This window comes from Homarus americanus, unplaced genomic scaffold, assembly GCF_018991925.1.
Source record: "Homarus americanus isolate GMGI-L3 unplaced genomic scaffold, GMGI_Hamer_2.0 scaffold19065, whole genome shotgun sequence".
Taxonomy (NCBI): domain Eukaryota; kingdom Metazoa; phylum Arthropoda; class Malacostraca; order Decapoda; family Nephropidae; genus Homarus; species Homarus americanus.
In genome coordinates this window covers 1,256,349-1,271,401 of record NW_024757463.1, presented here as the reverse complement: position 1 = coordinate 1,271,401, position 15,053 = coordinate 1,256,349, and the positions used below count along the sequence as shown (strand labels likewise).

The following is a 15,053-nucleotide window of genomic DNA, read 5'->3' as shown; positions in this document are numbered from 1 at the left end:
GCAGACAGAGATACAGACAGACAAACAGACAGACACAGACAGACATACAGAGAGACAGACACAGACAGACAGAGAGACAGACAGAGAGACAGAGAGACAGAGAGAGACACAGACAGACATACAGAGAGACAGACAGAGGACAGAGAGACAGAGAGACAGACAGACAGACAGGAGAGGACAGAGAGACAGACAGACAGACAGACAGAGACAGACAGACAGACACAGGAGAGAGAGACAGACAGACAGACAGAGAGACAGACAGACAGAGAGACAGAGAGACAGACAGACAGAGGAGAGACAGAGAGACAGACAGACAGACAGACAGATAGAGATACAGACAGACAGAGATAGACAGACAGACAGACAGACAGACAGAGAGACAGACAGACAGACAGACATACAGAGAGACAGGCATATGAGAGACAGACAGACAGACAGACAGACACAGACAGACATAAGAAAGACAGAGAGACAGACAGACAGACAGACAGACAGACAGACACAGACAGACAGACAGATTCTTAAATTATTCAAACTCTCCCATTGGCAACCCTCACAAAACAAGACAGGGAAGAGACAGGGAAGGGGGGTGAGTGGGTTAGCAGACAGGCTTCCTTGACAGTCAGACATATCGGCGCCCAGTTAGTCCTGTTTAAATCCTGACCCTATTGTGTGTGTGTGTGTGTGTGTGTGTGTGTGTGTGTGTGTGTGTGTGTGTGTGTGTGTGTTAGTCTAATTCACTCTTTTTCCCTTTTTGTTTCTGTCTGTCTGTCTGTCTGTCTGTCTATCTGTCTGTGTCTGTCTGTCTATCTGTTTCCTCTACTACTAACAATAACAACGACATTTCTCACCCTCCCTCCCCTGAGATAGGATAATAGTGATAGGTATTGACTATTTCTACTGCCTATGACGTCACTACCCGCTGGTCTAGTCAATCAGCTGTTCTTTGTTTATTTACATTTTTGACTCGATGACGTCATTGGATTTCGTGTTTATTGCTGTTGTTGTTGTTGTTGTTAGTAGAAGAGAGAGAGAGAGAGAGAGAGAGAGAGAGAGAGAGAGTGAGAGAGAGAGAGAGAGAGAGAGAGAGAGAGAGACCCAGCTGGTCACCAAGATTGTGTGCTCTCTTGAGATCACCCGACTTCTAAAAGTTTTATTTCAGGCTCAAGTTGTTGGCTATAACCTCTCTCTCTCCGTAGCAAGTCGTACTGTTTGGTATATATTAAAAACTTAGATCTGTGATTAGTGGATTTTCGGCCAATCAGCGTTAATGTTTTCTATGTTCTCGTCCAATCAGGAGTGAGTATATGTCGATGAAAGCGGATTGGGTTTAGGTTAGGGTGGGCTAGGCTGTCAGGTCAGGTACCACAATCCTCATCTCATCCTCCCTCCTCCCTCCACCCCTATTTCCCTCTCTCCCTCACTCCCTCCCCACCCCTCCTTCCCTCCTCCCTCACTCCTCCCTCCCCCTCCACTCCTCCCTTCCCACCTCCCTCCACCCATCCTCCCTCCCACCACCCTCCTTCCCTCCCTCCCTCCTTCCCCTCCCTCTCCACCCCCTCCCTTCCCTCCCCCTCCCCTCCACCCTCCTTCCCTCCCTCCCTCCCCTCCCACCCTCCCTTCCCTCCCCTCCCGCCACCCCTCCCTCCTCCCTCCCTCCCTCTCACCTCCCTCCCTCCCCACACCCCTCCTCTTCCTCCCTCCCTCCACCCTCCCTCCCTCCACCCCTCCTTCCCTCTCCCTCTCCCTCACTCTCTCTCCCTCCCTCCCTCCACCCCCTTCCCCTCCCTCCCCTCTCCCACCCTCCTTCCCCTCTCTCCTCACTCTCCTCCCTCTCACTTCCCTCTCACATCAATTCAGGTCAGATGCCCTGGATAAATATGCATGAGACTTACGTGTGTTTTTACTCAGGAAAGTACATTAGAGAAAGTAGGTGTTGTTGTATAATCTAGGAGAAAGTTCTAAGATACATACATACATACATACACACATATACACACAATCCTGACCATCCTAGGAAAAAAAATAATAATACACACACACACACAATATATACCCTCACGTCTCACACCCCTACCAAACACACACACACGTACACACACCCAGACACACACACACACATGTATATAACACACACACACACACACACACACACATGACAGGACAAGGCGTAGTGCAGGTGAACAGATTTCTAAAGTATCGTAAATATTACAAACTGTGGTGGTGGTAGTGCCTGAGTTTATAGACAGATGTAAGTTGTTGTTTGGTTAGGAATCTGTCTATTTGTCTGTCTGCCCTACCTACCTGTCTGTCTGTCTACCTGTCTGTCTGTCTACCTACCTGTCTGTCTGTCTACCTACCTGGTCTGTTGTTCCACCTGTCTGTTGTCTGTTGCCCTGTCTGTCTGCCCACCACCTACCTGTCTGCTCACTCACCTGTCTGTCTGTTCTACCACCTGTCTGTCTGTCACCATCTGTCTGTCTGTCTGTCTACCTGTTCTGTCTGTTCATCACCTGTCTGTCTGTTCTACCTACCTGTCTTCTTTCGTTCTACCCACCGTCTGTCTGTCTACCTACCTGTCTGTCTGCTCTGTCTGTCTGTCTGTCTACCTACTCCTGTCTCGGTTCTACTGCCACCTGTCTGTCTGTTCACCTACCCGTCTGTCTGTTCACCTACTCCACCCTTGTCTGTCTGTCACCCACCCGTCTGTCTCTGTCTACCTACCTGTCTGTCTGTCTACTCTACCTGTCTGTCTGTCTGTTCATCTGTCTGTCTGTCTGGCCCACCTGTCTGTCTGTCTTACTCCATCTGTTCATTCTGTCTGTCTACCCTGTCTGTTGGCTGGTCTGACCACCTGTCTGTCCATCCTACCTGTCTGTCTGTCTACCTTGGCCTGTCTGTCTGTCCATCAACTGTTGTCTGTCTGTATCACCTACCTTGTTCTGTCTTCATCACCTTCTGTTCTGTCTCACCACCTGTCTGTCTGTCTACCTACCGGTTCAGTCTGTCTGTCTACCTGTCTGTCTGTTCCTACCTGTCTGTCTGTCTACCCACCGTCTGTCTGTCTCACCTGTCTGGTTCACCTACCTGTCTGTCTGTCTACCCACCTGTCTGTCTGTCTGTCTACTCTGTCTGTCTGTTCTACCTACCTACCTGTCTTTGTCTACCTACCTTTCGTCTGCCCACCTACCTGTCTGTCTGTTCACCACCTGTCTGTCTGTCTGTCTACCTGTCTGTCTGTCCACTCACCTGTCTGTCTGTTCACCTTACCTGTCTGTCTGGTTCTGTTCCACCTACGGTCTGTCTTTCAGCCTACCTGCTCTGGTTCGGTTCACCTACCTGTCTGTCTGTCACCCACCTACCTGTCTGTTTACCTACCTGTCTTTCTGTTCATCACTGTCTGTCTGTCTGTTCACCTGTCTGTCTGTCTTGTCTGTCTGTCTGTCTACCTGTCTGTCTGTCTACCTACCTGTTCACCCCGTTCTTACCTACCTGTCTGTCTGTCTGTCTACCTGTCTGTCTGCTCACCTGTCTGTCTGTCTACTCTACTCTGTCTGGTCTGGTCTCCCTTACTCTGTCTTTGTCTGGTTCACCTACCACCTGTTCGTCTGTCTGTCTACCTACCTGTCTGTCCATCTGTCTGCCTGTCTGTCTACCTGTCTGTCTACCTACCTGTCTGTCTGTCTGTCTACTTAGAAAATAATTAAATGGTAAAAATAACTCACTTTATGCCCTGCTGTTTGGCCTCAGTGATCATCCTGTGGCTCTCTGTTAATGACGGGCATATTAAACGAGCTTGTTCCATCCTCTAACTACCCCTCGAGTCGTTAGAGATCTTCCTGTAGTTTATATTAGCCAATTTGGTGGTTAATTTGGGTCATTAGCTTCCTGTCCTGACAATAAATAAATTAAAATTAAAATCTAGTAAATGATAATCTAAAATTACGTAAATTATTAATAAAAATACAAAATAAAATTAAAATATACCATAGAAAATATTAAATAACATCCATCTATTTATAATTACTTAGAAAACTAATTAAAAGAATAATTAACTAAAATCATAAAATAAACTAAAACAACTAAAATTATTTAAAAAAAAATACTTATAATTAATTAAAAAAAATATATTAGTTAATTATATATATTATTTGTTATATTTTATGGTATATTTACTTAGAAATTAATGAAAAAGAACCAATGTCTGAGTCTTCCTCCTTCCATAACATCTCTTCAGCACCCAGCCATCTTGAGTGTCAGTACCCTCTCATATTTTCCCTATTTTCTCCCTTTTTCTACCTTTATCCAACCTATTTATCCTATTCTACTTCATCCTCTGTTATTTATCTATCATCTGAGTTCGGTAATTGTGGTTAAATAAGGTGATTAACGTGGGGAAATAAGGTTAAATAAGGGGGGTTTTATCACGTGTGTTTTAACGTGGTGAAATGTTTTTGGTTATTTTTGTTATTTATTGGATTTTATGGTGATTTTTTGGGTTTATTTTATCGATTTATTGATGTTAATGTTATTTTATGTTAATATATTGGGTAAAATAACCACAGAAATACGTTAAAATAAGAGAAATAAGATGGTTTTTAGGGTCGTCTTATTTTACTTATTTTAACAATGTATTAATGTTTTTATTTGATTTTATTTGTATTTAGTTGTTATTTATTATATTTAAACAGATAAATAGGTTAAAATTGGTTAAATAAGAGAATATTACGTCTGGCTATTTGTCCGGTTGTAGGTTAGGTTAGGATTAGGTTAGGGGTGTTTAATCTTCAGGTGAAACTAAACACTGGTGGTAATAAGTGTGTTTTGGTCGACAGGTACCATAATGCAGATCTTTGTACGCTCCGGTGCGACCCACGTGCTTGATGTGGCCGAGCAGCAGACAGTGGCCGACGTGCGAGCCTTTATCTGCCAGGCCGAGCAACTCCCACAGGCCGAGGTTGGTGTTGTCCCCCTCCCCCTAACCTGAGTTTAATCTATTCTGTTCTAACTTAATTTTAACTTAATTATAATGTAATTTAACTTGACTTAAACCAAATTATAATGTAATTTAACTTGACTTTAACCAAACTATAATGTAATTTAACTGGACTTTAACCAAACTATAATGTAATTTAACTTTAACCAAACTATAATATAATTTAACTTTAACCTAAGCTAAACTATCTTGAATTTAACCTAACCTAACGTTGTATATCCTAACATTAACCTAACCTATCATAACTTAACCTAACTTGACCTTAACCTCTTGTATTCAAACTTTAACCTAACTTAACCACTCTTAATATACCCTATAGTACTAGAAATTCTCTCTCTCTGTCTGTCACTCTAATCAAATTTTGTTCCGACAGGTAAGGCTCTATGCTGCCGGCTCGCCATTGGACAACGATGCCCTCGCACTATCCGCCCTCACGACCGATGCCATCGACGTCAATGTCACACTCAAGGGAGGTAAGTTATCCGAGGCCCTTAGTGTAAATACCTACGTTGTATTATACTCTGCGGTGGTTCATTATACTCGACGGTGGTTCATTATACTCTGCGGTGGTTCATTATACTCGACGGTGGTTCATTATATTCTAATTTGTATCTATAATGCTTCAATTTCTCCCGGACATTACCTGAAGATTAGTTCCTATTGAAGTATTAAAACTCTCTCTCTCTCTGTCTCAAGTAAGGATCTCTCGCTCTCTCGCTCTCTCTTTAATAAACTGCGAGCTCTAAAATTAATCTCTCTCTCTCTCAGGTAAGGTCCACGGCTCGCTCTCTCGTGCCGGCAAGGTCAAAGGTCAAACCCCCAAGGTAGAAAAGAAAGAGAAGAAGAAGGCCAAGACAGGTCGAGCCAAGCGCAGGATCCAGTATAACCGTCGGTTCGTCAACGTTGTGGCGACCTTCGGCAAGAAGCGCGGCCCTAACAGCAACTCGTAAAAGATGCGATTGTTTGGCGACGGAAAAAAAAATGAAATAAAGATGCATTAAAATAAGTCGGTTTTTTTTTTATTTCCCGCTATTATTATTATTGATGGCTACCTCTCCTAAGGGTTAAAGAAATGGGTTAATAATCTAAATTATGTTATTTATTTTAAGTTGTATATGAGAAGTTAATGCTGGATAGTGTTATAGTGTAGTCATAAAATATATCTATAGTCTGGTTATATTGGTGTTATATTACCAAGATTATAAAAGGAATTTGTCCATTTTTACATGATTTTACACTAAGGAATTTATTTGCCTTTCATTATTTAGGATTTGTGTATTTGACAGTAATTGGGAAACTTGGAATGTGATTTGGGGTAATGGTTAGCCAGTGCAGTTGGTGAGTTGTCTGGTCTTCCTGGGTCATACAGCTTGTGAACTCAGGGTGTGGTTGTTGTGTTGGTGACAGCTTCTACACCTTAAACACTGGGTCATACAGCTTGTGAACTCAGGGTGTGTTGGTGACAGCTTAAACACTGGGTCATACAGCTTGTGAACTCAGGGTGTGTTGGTGACAGCTTAAACACTGGGTCATACAGCTTGTGAACTCAGGGTGTGTTGGTGACAGCAAACACTGGGTCATACACTTGAACTCAGGGTGTGTTGGTGACAGCAAACACTGGGTCATACAGCTTGTGAACTCAGGGTGTGTTGGTGACAGCTTAAACACTGGGTCATACCTTTTCTTGTGGATGACAGGTAGACTAATATGGCAAGACAGTGTACTAGTATATTGTGGTATAGAAATGACTTAACATCAGGATAAGTTAAGCTACACAGAAATTACCAAGAGATATGCCATTCAGAATTACTCCCCCATGATGGAACGAGGTGATAATGGTTAGTTAGGTTAGGTTACATATATGAATGGATACAAACAGATGCTACATATACCCTTTCTACACCAACTTTGCCATTATGCCACGCCCATCTTCTATACTAAGAGCTGATTGGTTCATAGAAATTTCAAACTGTGTTCTCATTGGTAAGCAGATCTGTTATATAAAATATCTGGACTATGTAAATGATCTCAAGGCATTAGCACTTCAGAGGATGTTAGAAATTTATTATGAAAGATCGATATAAATCAGTGCAGTCCTGAGGAAGGTAAAATGCTCGGGGGAACCAATTGGCTATTTGTTGCTATAGACGAGGGGCGTGGCTTATGGGCCAGCTTAGTGCGGAAGTACTCTAGTCCAAGCCAACAAAAACAGTTTCTTGTGTGATAATAAATATAATATAAAGAATGTATATTTATTAACATAATAGTGTGTTTACAAATAAGTCATACTACTGACCTTAAACTATGAAAACTCGCAAACAACTGATCTTAAACTATGAAAACTCGCAAACCATCGAAAAAATGCCTAGACGTGAACTGATTGTCTTGGTAATAATCTGTATTTATTTACACTCCGAACTACCATCGAAAAAAATAACACTAATGTATAACGTATCCGTCATCGTTCGCAGCGTAAGTGACGACTCCCCGCAATAAATTCACCTTTGGGGTAAGTTACGGTCGATGAGCTGGGATCTCGAAGGTGTTCACACAACGCGTAAATCAGTCCCTGCTATGCTTCCCGTCGATATATTTCTCAGACATCTTTTACATCTTAAGAACGACATGAAGATTAGACACCCCAGTTTATTTCACCCTTAAACTACCTGAGGGGTTAGGTCAGATTACCATTAGGACAATTACTCTCAAGTGAAACAAACTAAAGGGGGTCTTATCTTCAGGCGACCATAAAAAAATATAACCTTACATCAAACACATATATGAACTAAATTTCCTATACACAAAATTTGTTAGACTAAAAAAAAATATATATTAAACAGAAATTAATTAGTCCTTTTGGTAGCATATACTTGGGAGGCAGTGTGAGAGATAGGAAGATAGAGAGAAAGAAATAGATCTATAAAAGCCATGTCCAGCTTACATGTGTCAGACTTACAAACAAACATCTGCCAAAACGAACGCGGTCCCATAAAAACAAACATTAACTTCACGCAATTTTTACAGGGATTATCCGACCCCAGGCACATTAGACAGTACATTATGCTTCAAATATCATCCCAGGCCGTAGTACCTCCCTGTTTGATAGCTACCTACTACCCTGACTAGTTCTTACCTTCAATTACTATATTTTATCATTCTATTTCTTCTTTAACTTATATTATGTGATGCTAAATGAATACAAGAACATAGACTATGAATGAGTAGGATTTTAAACATTGTAAAGATGGTATGTATATAAGGTGTGTTTTGACTTGTGACCGTCTGTAGGAATGGGACTCGCATATAACCTGGGGACTCTTGTTTATAGATAGATAGAAAAATGATAAATAGAGAGGTTGAGAGATTGGAATAGATGGATAGAGAGAAAGAGAGAGAGAAGAAACATAGATTAAGTAAGATGATTCCTTGAATATGATGACTTAACCCCTTGAATATGATGAATTAACCCCTTGAGTATGATGATTTAACCCCTTGAGTATGATGATTTAACCCCTTGAACACAATGACCCCCACCTCTTAACTACGATGACCCCACGAATACGATGACTCCTTGCAACACTTTTTAATGATTTCTCCTGCCGTGTTTCGAGTGATGACCGTGTGGTAGCTTGACGACGGCCCTCTTGCTCTCAGGGCGGGGCTGTGACCTCGCGTTTAGTTTGTTGATCACGAAACCGTCGCAGTATGCACACGTAGCCGAGGTTTCCGAGTCCAGATCTGTAATGGGGGAGAGGAAATGGTTTAATATAATGGGGAAATGGGGTGGTTTAACTGTGTTTTAATTGGTTTTAACATAATAGGGACTAGGGTTTAATTTCATACCACTAGGGTCTGTCGTTTAAGCTGGGGATCGAACCCAGGACTGACGGTTAGAGGGGACTGTACCAAGGCTATATGACCAGCCCCTGTAAACACACTAGCGAAGGGGACTGTACGTTTGTTTTACTGATAAGACCCTTACACTCGGCCTCCTTATGCACAAAGAGCTGACACCTGGGGCATAGCAAGATAGGTCTCGTCAGCAGTAGAGTCCGGCAACATCTCGGGAGCGTGTGACCTGCGGACGGGAGAAACGAGCGTTGGTTATAAGGTCCAGTGTGTCGGCAACGTTAAAAATAATTCGATCGGTAGGCAAATGTACTCTAGGGGGGGTAACATTGTACTCAAAGGTATTAGGAAATTGTACTCAATATGAAAGGTTAGGTTAGGTAGGTATCAGGGTGTCTAAGGTTCAGGTAAAATAAACTAGGATGTCTAATCATCAGGTAAAATAAACTAGGGTGTCTAATCTTTAATTAAAATAAACTAGGGTGTCTAATCATCAGGTAAAAGATTCACATTACCATTTTTACATTTGCCGTGGGTAAGAGAATCAATCGGTACGACTTCCCGACACACCAAACACGATTCCTCCTCGACGCGTCCCAACTGCCTCGATAATTCCTGTATGGGGTGCGTAAACAATGATTTAATAATACGAAAAAATAACAACGGAGGAAAAACAATTACTATGGTTGATGTAGTAAATTATGGTAAACATACAGCAGCGGAACCTCCATATAACGGATTTATTTCTCCATATAATGAGTGATTTATGGGGTTTCACATCTAACGGACCCTTGATATAATGGACTTTCATCTCTATATAGTTCATTAGATGGGGGTTTTACATCTAACGGACCCTTGATATAATGGACTTTCATCTCTATATAGTTCATTAGATGGAGGTTTCACATCTAACGGACCCTTGATATAATGGACTTTCATCTCTATATAGTTCATTAGATGGAGGTTTCACATCTAACGGACCCTTGATATAATGGACTTTCATCTCTATATAGTTCATTAGATGGAGGTTTCACATCTAACGGACCCTTGATATAATGGACTTTCATCTCTATATAGTTCATTAGATGGAGGTTTCACATCTAACGGACCCTTGATATAATGGACTTTCATCTCTATATAGTTCATTAGATGGAGGTTTCACATCTAACGGAACCTTGATATAATGGACTTTCATCTCTATATAGTTCATTAGATGGAGGTTTCACATCTAACGGACCCTTGATATAATGGACTTTCATCTCTATATAGTTCATTAGATGGAGGTTTCACATCTAACGGACCCTCGATATAATGGACTTTCATCTCTATATAGTTCATTAGATGGAGGTTTCACATATAATGGACTTTCATCTCAATATAGGACCCTTGATATAATGGACTTTCATCTCTATATAGTTCATTAGATGGAGGTTTCACATCTAACGGACCCTTGATATAATGGACTTTCATCTCTATATAGTTCATTAGATGGAGGTTTCACATCTAACGGACCCTCGATATAATGGACTTTCATCTCTATATAGTTCATTAGATGGAGGTTTCACATCTAACGGACCCTCGATATAATGGACTTTCATCTCTATATAGTTCATTAGATGGAGGTTTCACATCTAACGGACCCTTGATATAATGGACTTTCATCTCTATATAGTTCATTAGATGGAGGTTTCACATCTAACGGAACCTTGATATAATGGACTTTCATCTCTATATAGTTCATTAGATGGAGGTTTCACATCTAACTGAACCTTGATATAATGGACTTTCATCTCTATATAGTTCATTAGATGGAGGTTTCACATCTAACAGACCCTCGGTATAATGGACTTTCATCTCTATATAGTTCATTAGATGGAGGTTTCACATCTAACTGAACCTTGATATAATGGACTTTCATCTCTATATAGTTCATTAGATGGAGGTTTCACATCTAACGGACCCTCGGTATAATGGACTTTCATCCCTATATAGTTCATTAGAGCATGGCATAAGGGTATATATATTCTAGGGGAGGAGGGTGGAGGCTAATCCTCACGTGATCCAATTCTACCTACGGCCAGCTGTTTATTTTCATCAGTTCCGTTTTCCATCATCCAGCGACACATGAGAGACAGAGAGAAACGATGGATGGCCGTGTGATAACTGCGTCTGGCTGAACGGATGAGCACCTCGGTTATCCAGTGTTAGGATCGCTGTTTGGAGTTTGGGTTCGGTGGAGTCCTGTCGAGTAAAGAGGTATGTAGTTTGGTTAGGTTAGGTTAGTATGAGGGGAAGTTTGGTTAGGTTAGGTTAGTATGGGGGAAGTTTGGTTAGGTTAGGTTAGTATGGGGGTAAGTTTGGTTAGATTAAATCCCGTCAGACCAAAATAAAAGCATCGCAGCGCCACGTACCAATATTTCGTGAGTCGCTCGATCTGTCACCCAAATCTTCCGGGACATCTTGGCCAACCAATAGCTGACCTTGATTGACTGGAGAGACAACGTGGGTATTTCGTCAGCTTGTACGTGAATCACTGGGGTCACTCCGTCCTTGTGTATGGCGATCCTGCGGGAGGGAAATAGGTTAGATTAGGGTAGGGTAGGTTAGGGTAGGTTAGGTTAGATTAGGGTAGGGTAGGTTAAATGATGTGTTGGTGATGGTGAGGGTGGTTGTGGTGGCGGTGGTAGTGGTGGTGGTGGCGGTTGTGGTAGTAGCGGGCAAAAGTTGTTGCATAAAATAACAGACTTGGACATCACAACGAGCCCAAGACACTTCTCTCTACCCCCCACTTCACCTGAGACTCTCCATAAGATCGACGTTGCGGTGTAGGGGCGCCGAACTCTCCACAATGTGTTGCATGATGTCCGACGATCGACCCATCTGGTATAGGGTGATCTGAGTCGGCTCGCGCATCACCAGATGATCGTACGCGACGCTAACTCTGGGGGGTGAGGGGGTGGAGTACGTTAGGTCCGTTATTTATTTTTATTTGGTGTTAATTTCATTCAAGTTTCATTTGATTCATTATGTATAGAAGGTAGTGCATGTATACATAGACAGTACAGGTATATAAACAAGACCAAACAAATCATTACCCCGATACGAAATAAAAAAAAAACACAAATAACGAATTGAGACTCACGATTCGAGGCAACCCCAAAGGGCCTTGTTCGGGGACGTCGTCAGGCCCGTATACGACACGCCCTCGGAACGGAAGACCGACCCGTGTTCCTTTAGGGTCAGTTCGCCGGTATCTAGCACGTTCACCGAGATGTGTTGAATCGTTCCGTCCTTGATCGATAAGTAAACATTGGTCTCCCCCATCACTACTAAACCTGTAATTATAAGTATTGTAAGTAGAAATGTGTTACTTAAATTACTAACAGTTTATTTATTAATGTTAAGTACAGTAAAAATGATTTAGTTGTTGATGAAGTGAGAGAGTTAGTCGTTTGTGGTAATGTAAGTATATTATTGTTGGCTTTCTCACTCACTCACTCACACACACACACACACACACAACCCCTCCATACACACACACATACTCAAGTTCACCATCTCTTTACACACATACAGACACCAATTCCACCCACACACACACACACACACCCAACACAAACCTGATACAGCGAGCTTGCCAGCGTGGACGTGTGAAGAGTGTTTAACCTCGAGACTGTTGGGAGTCAAGGCGACGTTCATAGCCACCAAGATGTTATGCTTCGACACCAATAACAGATGGCGGTCGTCGTTCAAGAGGCCGAGGTGTATTTGATTAACCCTTAACCTGTCGGGGAAAATGGATAGTTAAGTGGATAGTAAAGTGGATAGTAAAGTGGATAGTAAAGTGGATAGTTAGGTGAGGGGAGTAATATTCAGGTTAATCCATAGAGTTAAAAATTATGAAATGTCTACCATGGCTTACACTACATACATATATATACATTCATATATTCATGCATACATACATACATATACATACATATACATATACATACACCATCATTAACTTACCCGTCTTTACTCTCGAAGGCATAGCCGAGGTCTTTTAATGTGACGTTTTCGTGATTCAGCTTACAGTAAAATCCTTTCACTTGGCCGATGCTGCTTCCTACGATCAGATACCCTGGGGGGGCGGGATAGAGGAGTGTAAACAATGAATGGCCGGTGTGTGTGTGTGTGTGTGTGTGTGAGTGGGGTGAATGTATGTATTATATGTGTATAAGTGGGTGAAATACATCAAATCAGATCAAATAAACATTACACCAAGATATTTAACCGTCAAGTCAAAATAAACAAACTAGGGTGACTAAACTTTACATGAACCTCTGACCCCCATACCACTCACCCTCACTGTCCCCTACAGCGCACCAATGGACCGCGGAGATGAGCGTTACGCCAGTCTCTCTTACAGCAACTATTTTTACGTTCTCCGAGCCGCTGAAATTCGTAGGGAAACGCCAGTACACCGCGTGGCCGCTAGCCGTCAATGTTATAAGTACGCTCGACCTCCCCAGGGCATCTGACTGTACGGGCATCCATAGGAATTCTGTAAGGACGAATATCTAGTGAATGACGTTAGTTTTTATAGGCTTGGGGTCTATTATTGGTGCCTTGAGTATGGTATGAGGCTTTAACATTGTGGTGAATAATCTTAGAGTATATATAATGATGATGATAATAATAATAATAATAATAATAATAATAATAATAGTAATAATAATAATAATAATAATAATACAGTACAATAAAAACAATTCTCTCTCTCTCTCTTTCTCTCAATCTACCTGGTACATTCTCTCTCTCTCTCTCTCTCTCTCTCTCTCTCTCTCTCTCTCTATCCTCTGGTGGCAGCCGTCATCAATAACACCATCTAAATACACCCCACATAAACAGATGCACTAACCCGACACCGTCAACAAGTGCATCCGGGCGGTGAACTTCTGGTGCTGCGTGGCGTTGTGTGGCAGCGCAACCATCGCCCAAGACCCAGCCGACACGTGTTGATGCCACCGAGCCGAGAGATCCCACAATGTTTTCCACTTCCGACCTTCCCGACCGACGATGATCACTCGGTGGTCGTGCGTGGCGAGGGTTAGGATGCATCTGTGGGGTGGGGAAGGATTTACAAATATTGATTAATGATTCGTGAAGGATAGGATACATCTATGGGGCGTGATTTTCAGTATATAGAAGAGGGTACGTCACTCGGATCTCTCCCTTACCTGCCCTCCTTCCCGACGCCGAAAGGAGACCAAGCGCCCCGTCGATACCCCAAATGATTGGTGTCGCCTCCGGGCATGGCTGGGGAGGTGTTGCGTACGTTGCGAGGATCCCGTTCTGAGAGGCTGCGGCGGGAGGACGAGAGAGGACCGTCGAGCATCAGTTTGTGTCCCATAGGTATGTCAACATCCTCGACCAAATTCTTGATGTCGATTCCTGTCATGGGGTCAGGTATTGATTACGTGTGTGTGTGTGTGTGTGTGTAAGTTGAGGATATGAACAAGTACGTGTGGATATTTCTACTCGTTGTCATAGCATTTTATTATCGCTATAGATCAATAAACATATATTCAATAAAATCATCATGACAATTTACAATGATTTAACGAGTAGACAGAGCCTACAGGAGGAACATCCCAAACACTAATACAAAGAGATAAATTAGCATAGAATCGCTTATAGACAAGAGTTAAACTGAGGTACAATTTCTTACCAACGTTGAAGGGACTCGGCTCGTTGGGAGGTGGGATAAAAGTCCTCGTAAATATCACGACGGGACTGCATTCCTCCGTGTTCAACTCCAGTTCCTGCCGATGTCACAATTACAGAATATATTTACGTTATTTGATGTTATTTACTACCTCGTGGCTACTTGCGTTATTGATGGTCATGTGTAGGGGTATTTTGAAGCTCGTTATTGTTCTGACATTCCATAGTTTGGGGTGGTAGACTGTTCCATAGGCCTACTAGCCTGTGCAAAAATATTATCACCCTTATGTTAATTCTATATAACTTAACCAGCTTGTAGTTATAACCCCTTGTGTTAATATATACAACTAAGGTTAAATTAACACAGTACTTTATGTATATATTTAACTACAGTCTGTCCCCATTATTTAAGCTGTACCCACCTCAACTAGTCACTGTAATGTACTGTAATAATGAACTGTAATTTATATATTTTTTTTAGATAAATATTGTGGATTAA

At 42.0% G+C, this 15,053-nt stretch overlaps 3 protein-coding genes across 3 annotated transcripts; 1 reads left to right on the top strand and 2 right to left on the bottom strand.

The window, feature by feature from the left end:
• Positions 1-4,204: 4,204 nt before the first annotated feature.
• LOC121857556 (ubiquitin-like protein FUBI) lies at positions 4,205-6,002 on the top strand. Its single transcript, XM_042353638.1, has 4 exons — positions 4,205-4,255; positions 4,836-4,957; positions 5,370-5,469; positions 5,765-6,002. Exons 2-4 carry the CDS (start codon positions 4,844-4,846, stop codon positions 5,944-5,946), a joined length of 396 nt encoding a protein of 131 aa, XP_042209572.1. The 5' UTR covers positions 4,205-4,255; positions 4,836-4,843; the 3' UTR covers positions 5,947-6,002.
• A 1,232-nt stretch (positions 6,003-7,234) lies between these two features.
• Positions 7,235-11,013, bottom strand: LOC121857555. Its single transcript, XM_042353637.1, has 4 exons — positions 10,919-11,013; positions 9,361-9,461; positions 8,979-9,074; positions 7,235-8,734 (listed from the first exon to the last, which is right to left on the bottom strand). The coding sequence occupies exons 1-4, from the start codon at positions 10,969-10,971 to the stop codon at positions 8,580-8,582; spliced, it is 405 nt and encodes a 134-aa protein (XP_042209571.1). The 5' UTR covers positions 10,972-11,013; the 3' UTR covers positions 7,235-8,579.
• Positions 11,014-11,211: 198 nt separating this feature from the next.
• Positions 11,212-14,288, bottom strand: LOC121857540 (general transcription factor 3C polypeptide 4-like). Its single transcript, XM_042353624.1, has 8 exons — positions 14,068-14,288; positions 13,749-13,948; positions 13,191-13,391; positions 12,857-12,968; positions 12,466-12,629; positions 11,988-12,180; positions 11,640-11,786; positions 11,212-11,410 (listed from the first exon to the last, which is right to left on the bottom strand). The coding sequence occupies exons 1-8, from the start codon at positions 14,286-14,288 to the stop codon at positions 11,212-11,214; spliced, it is 1,437 nt and encodes a 478-aa protein (XP_042209558.1).
• Positions 14,289-15,053: the final 765 nt, after the last annotated feature.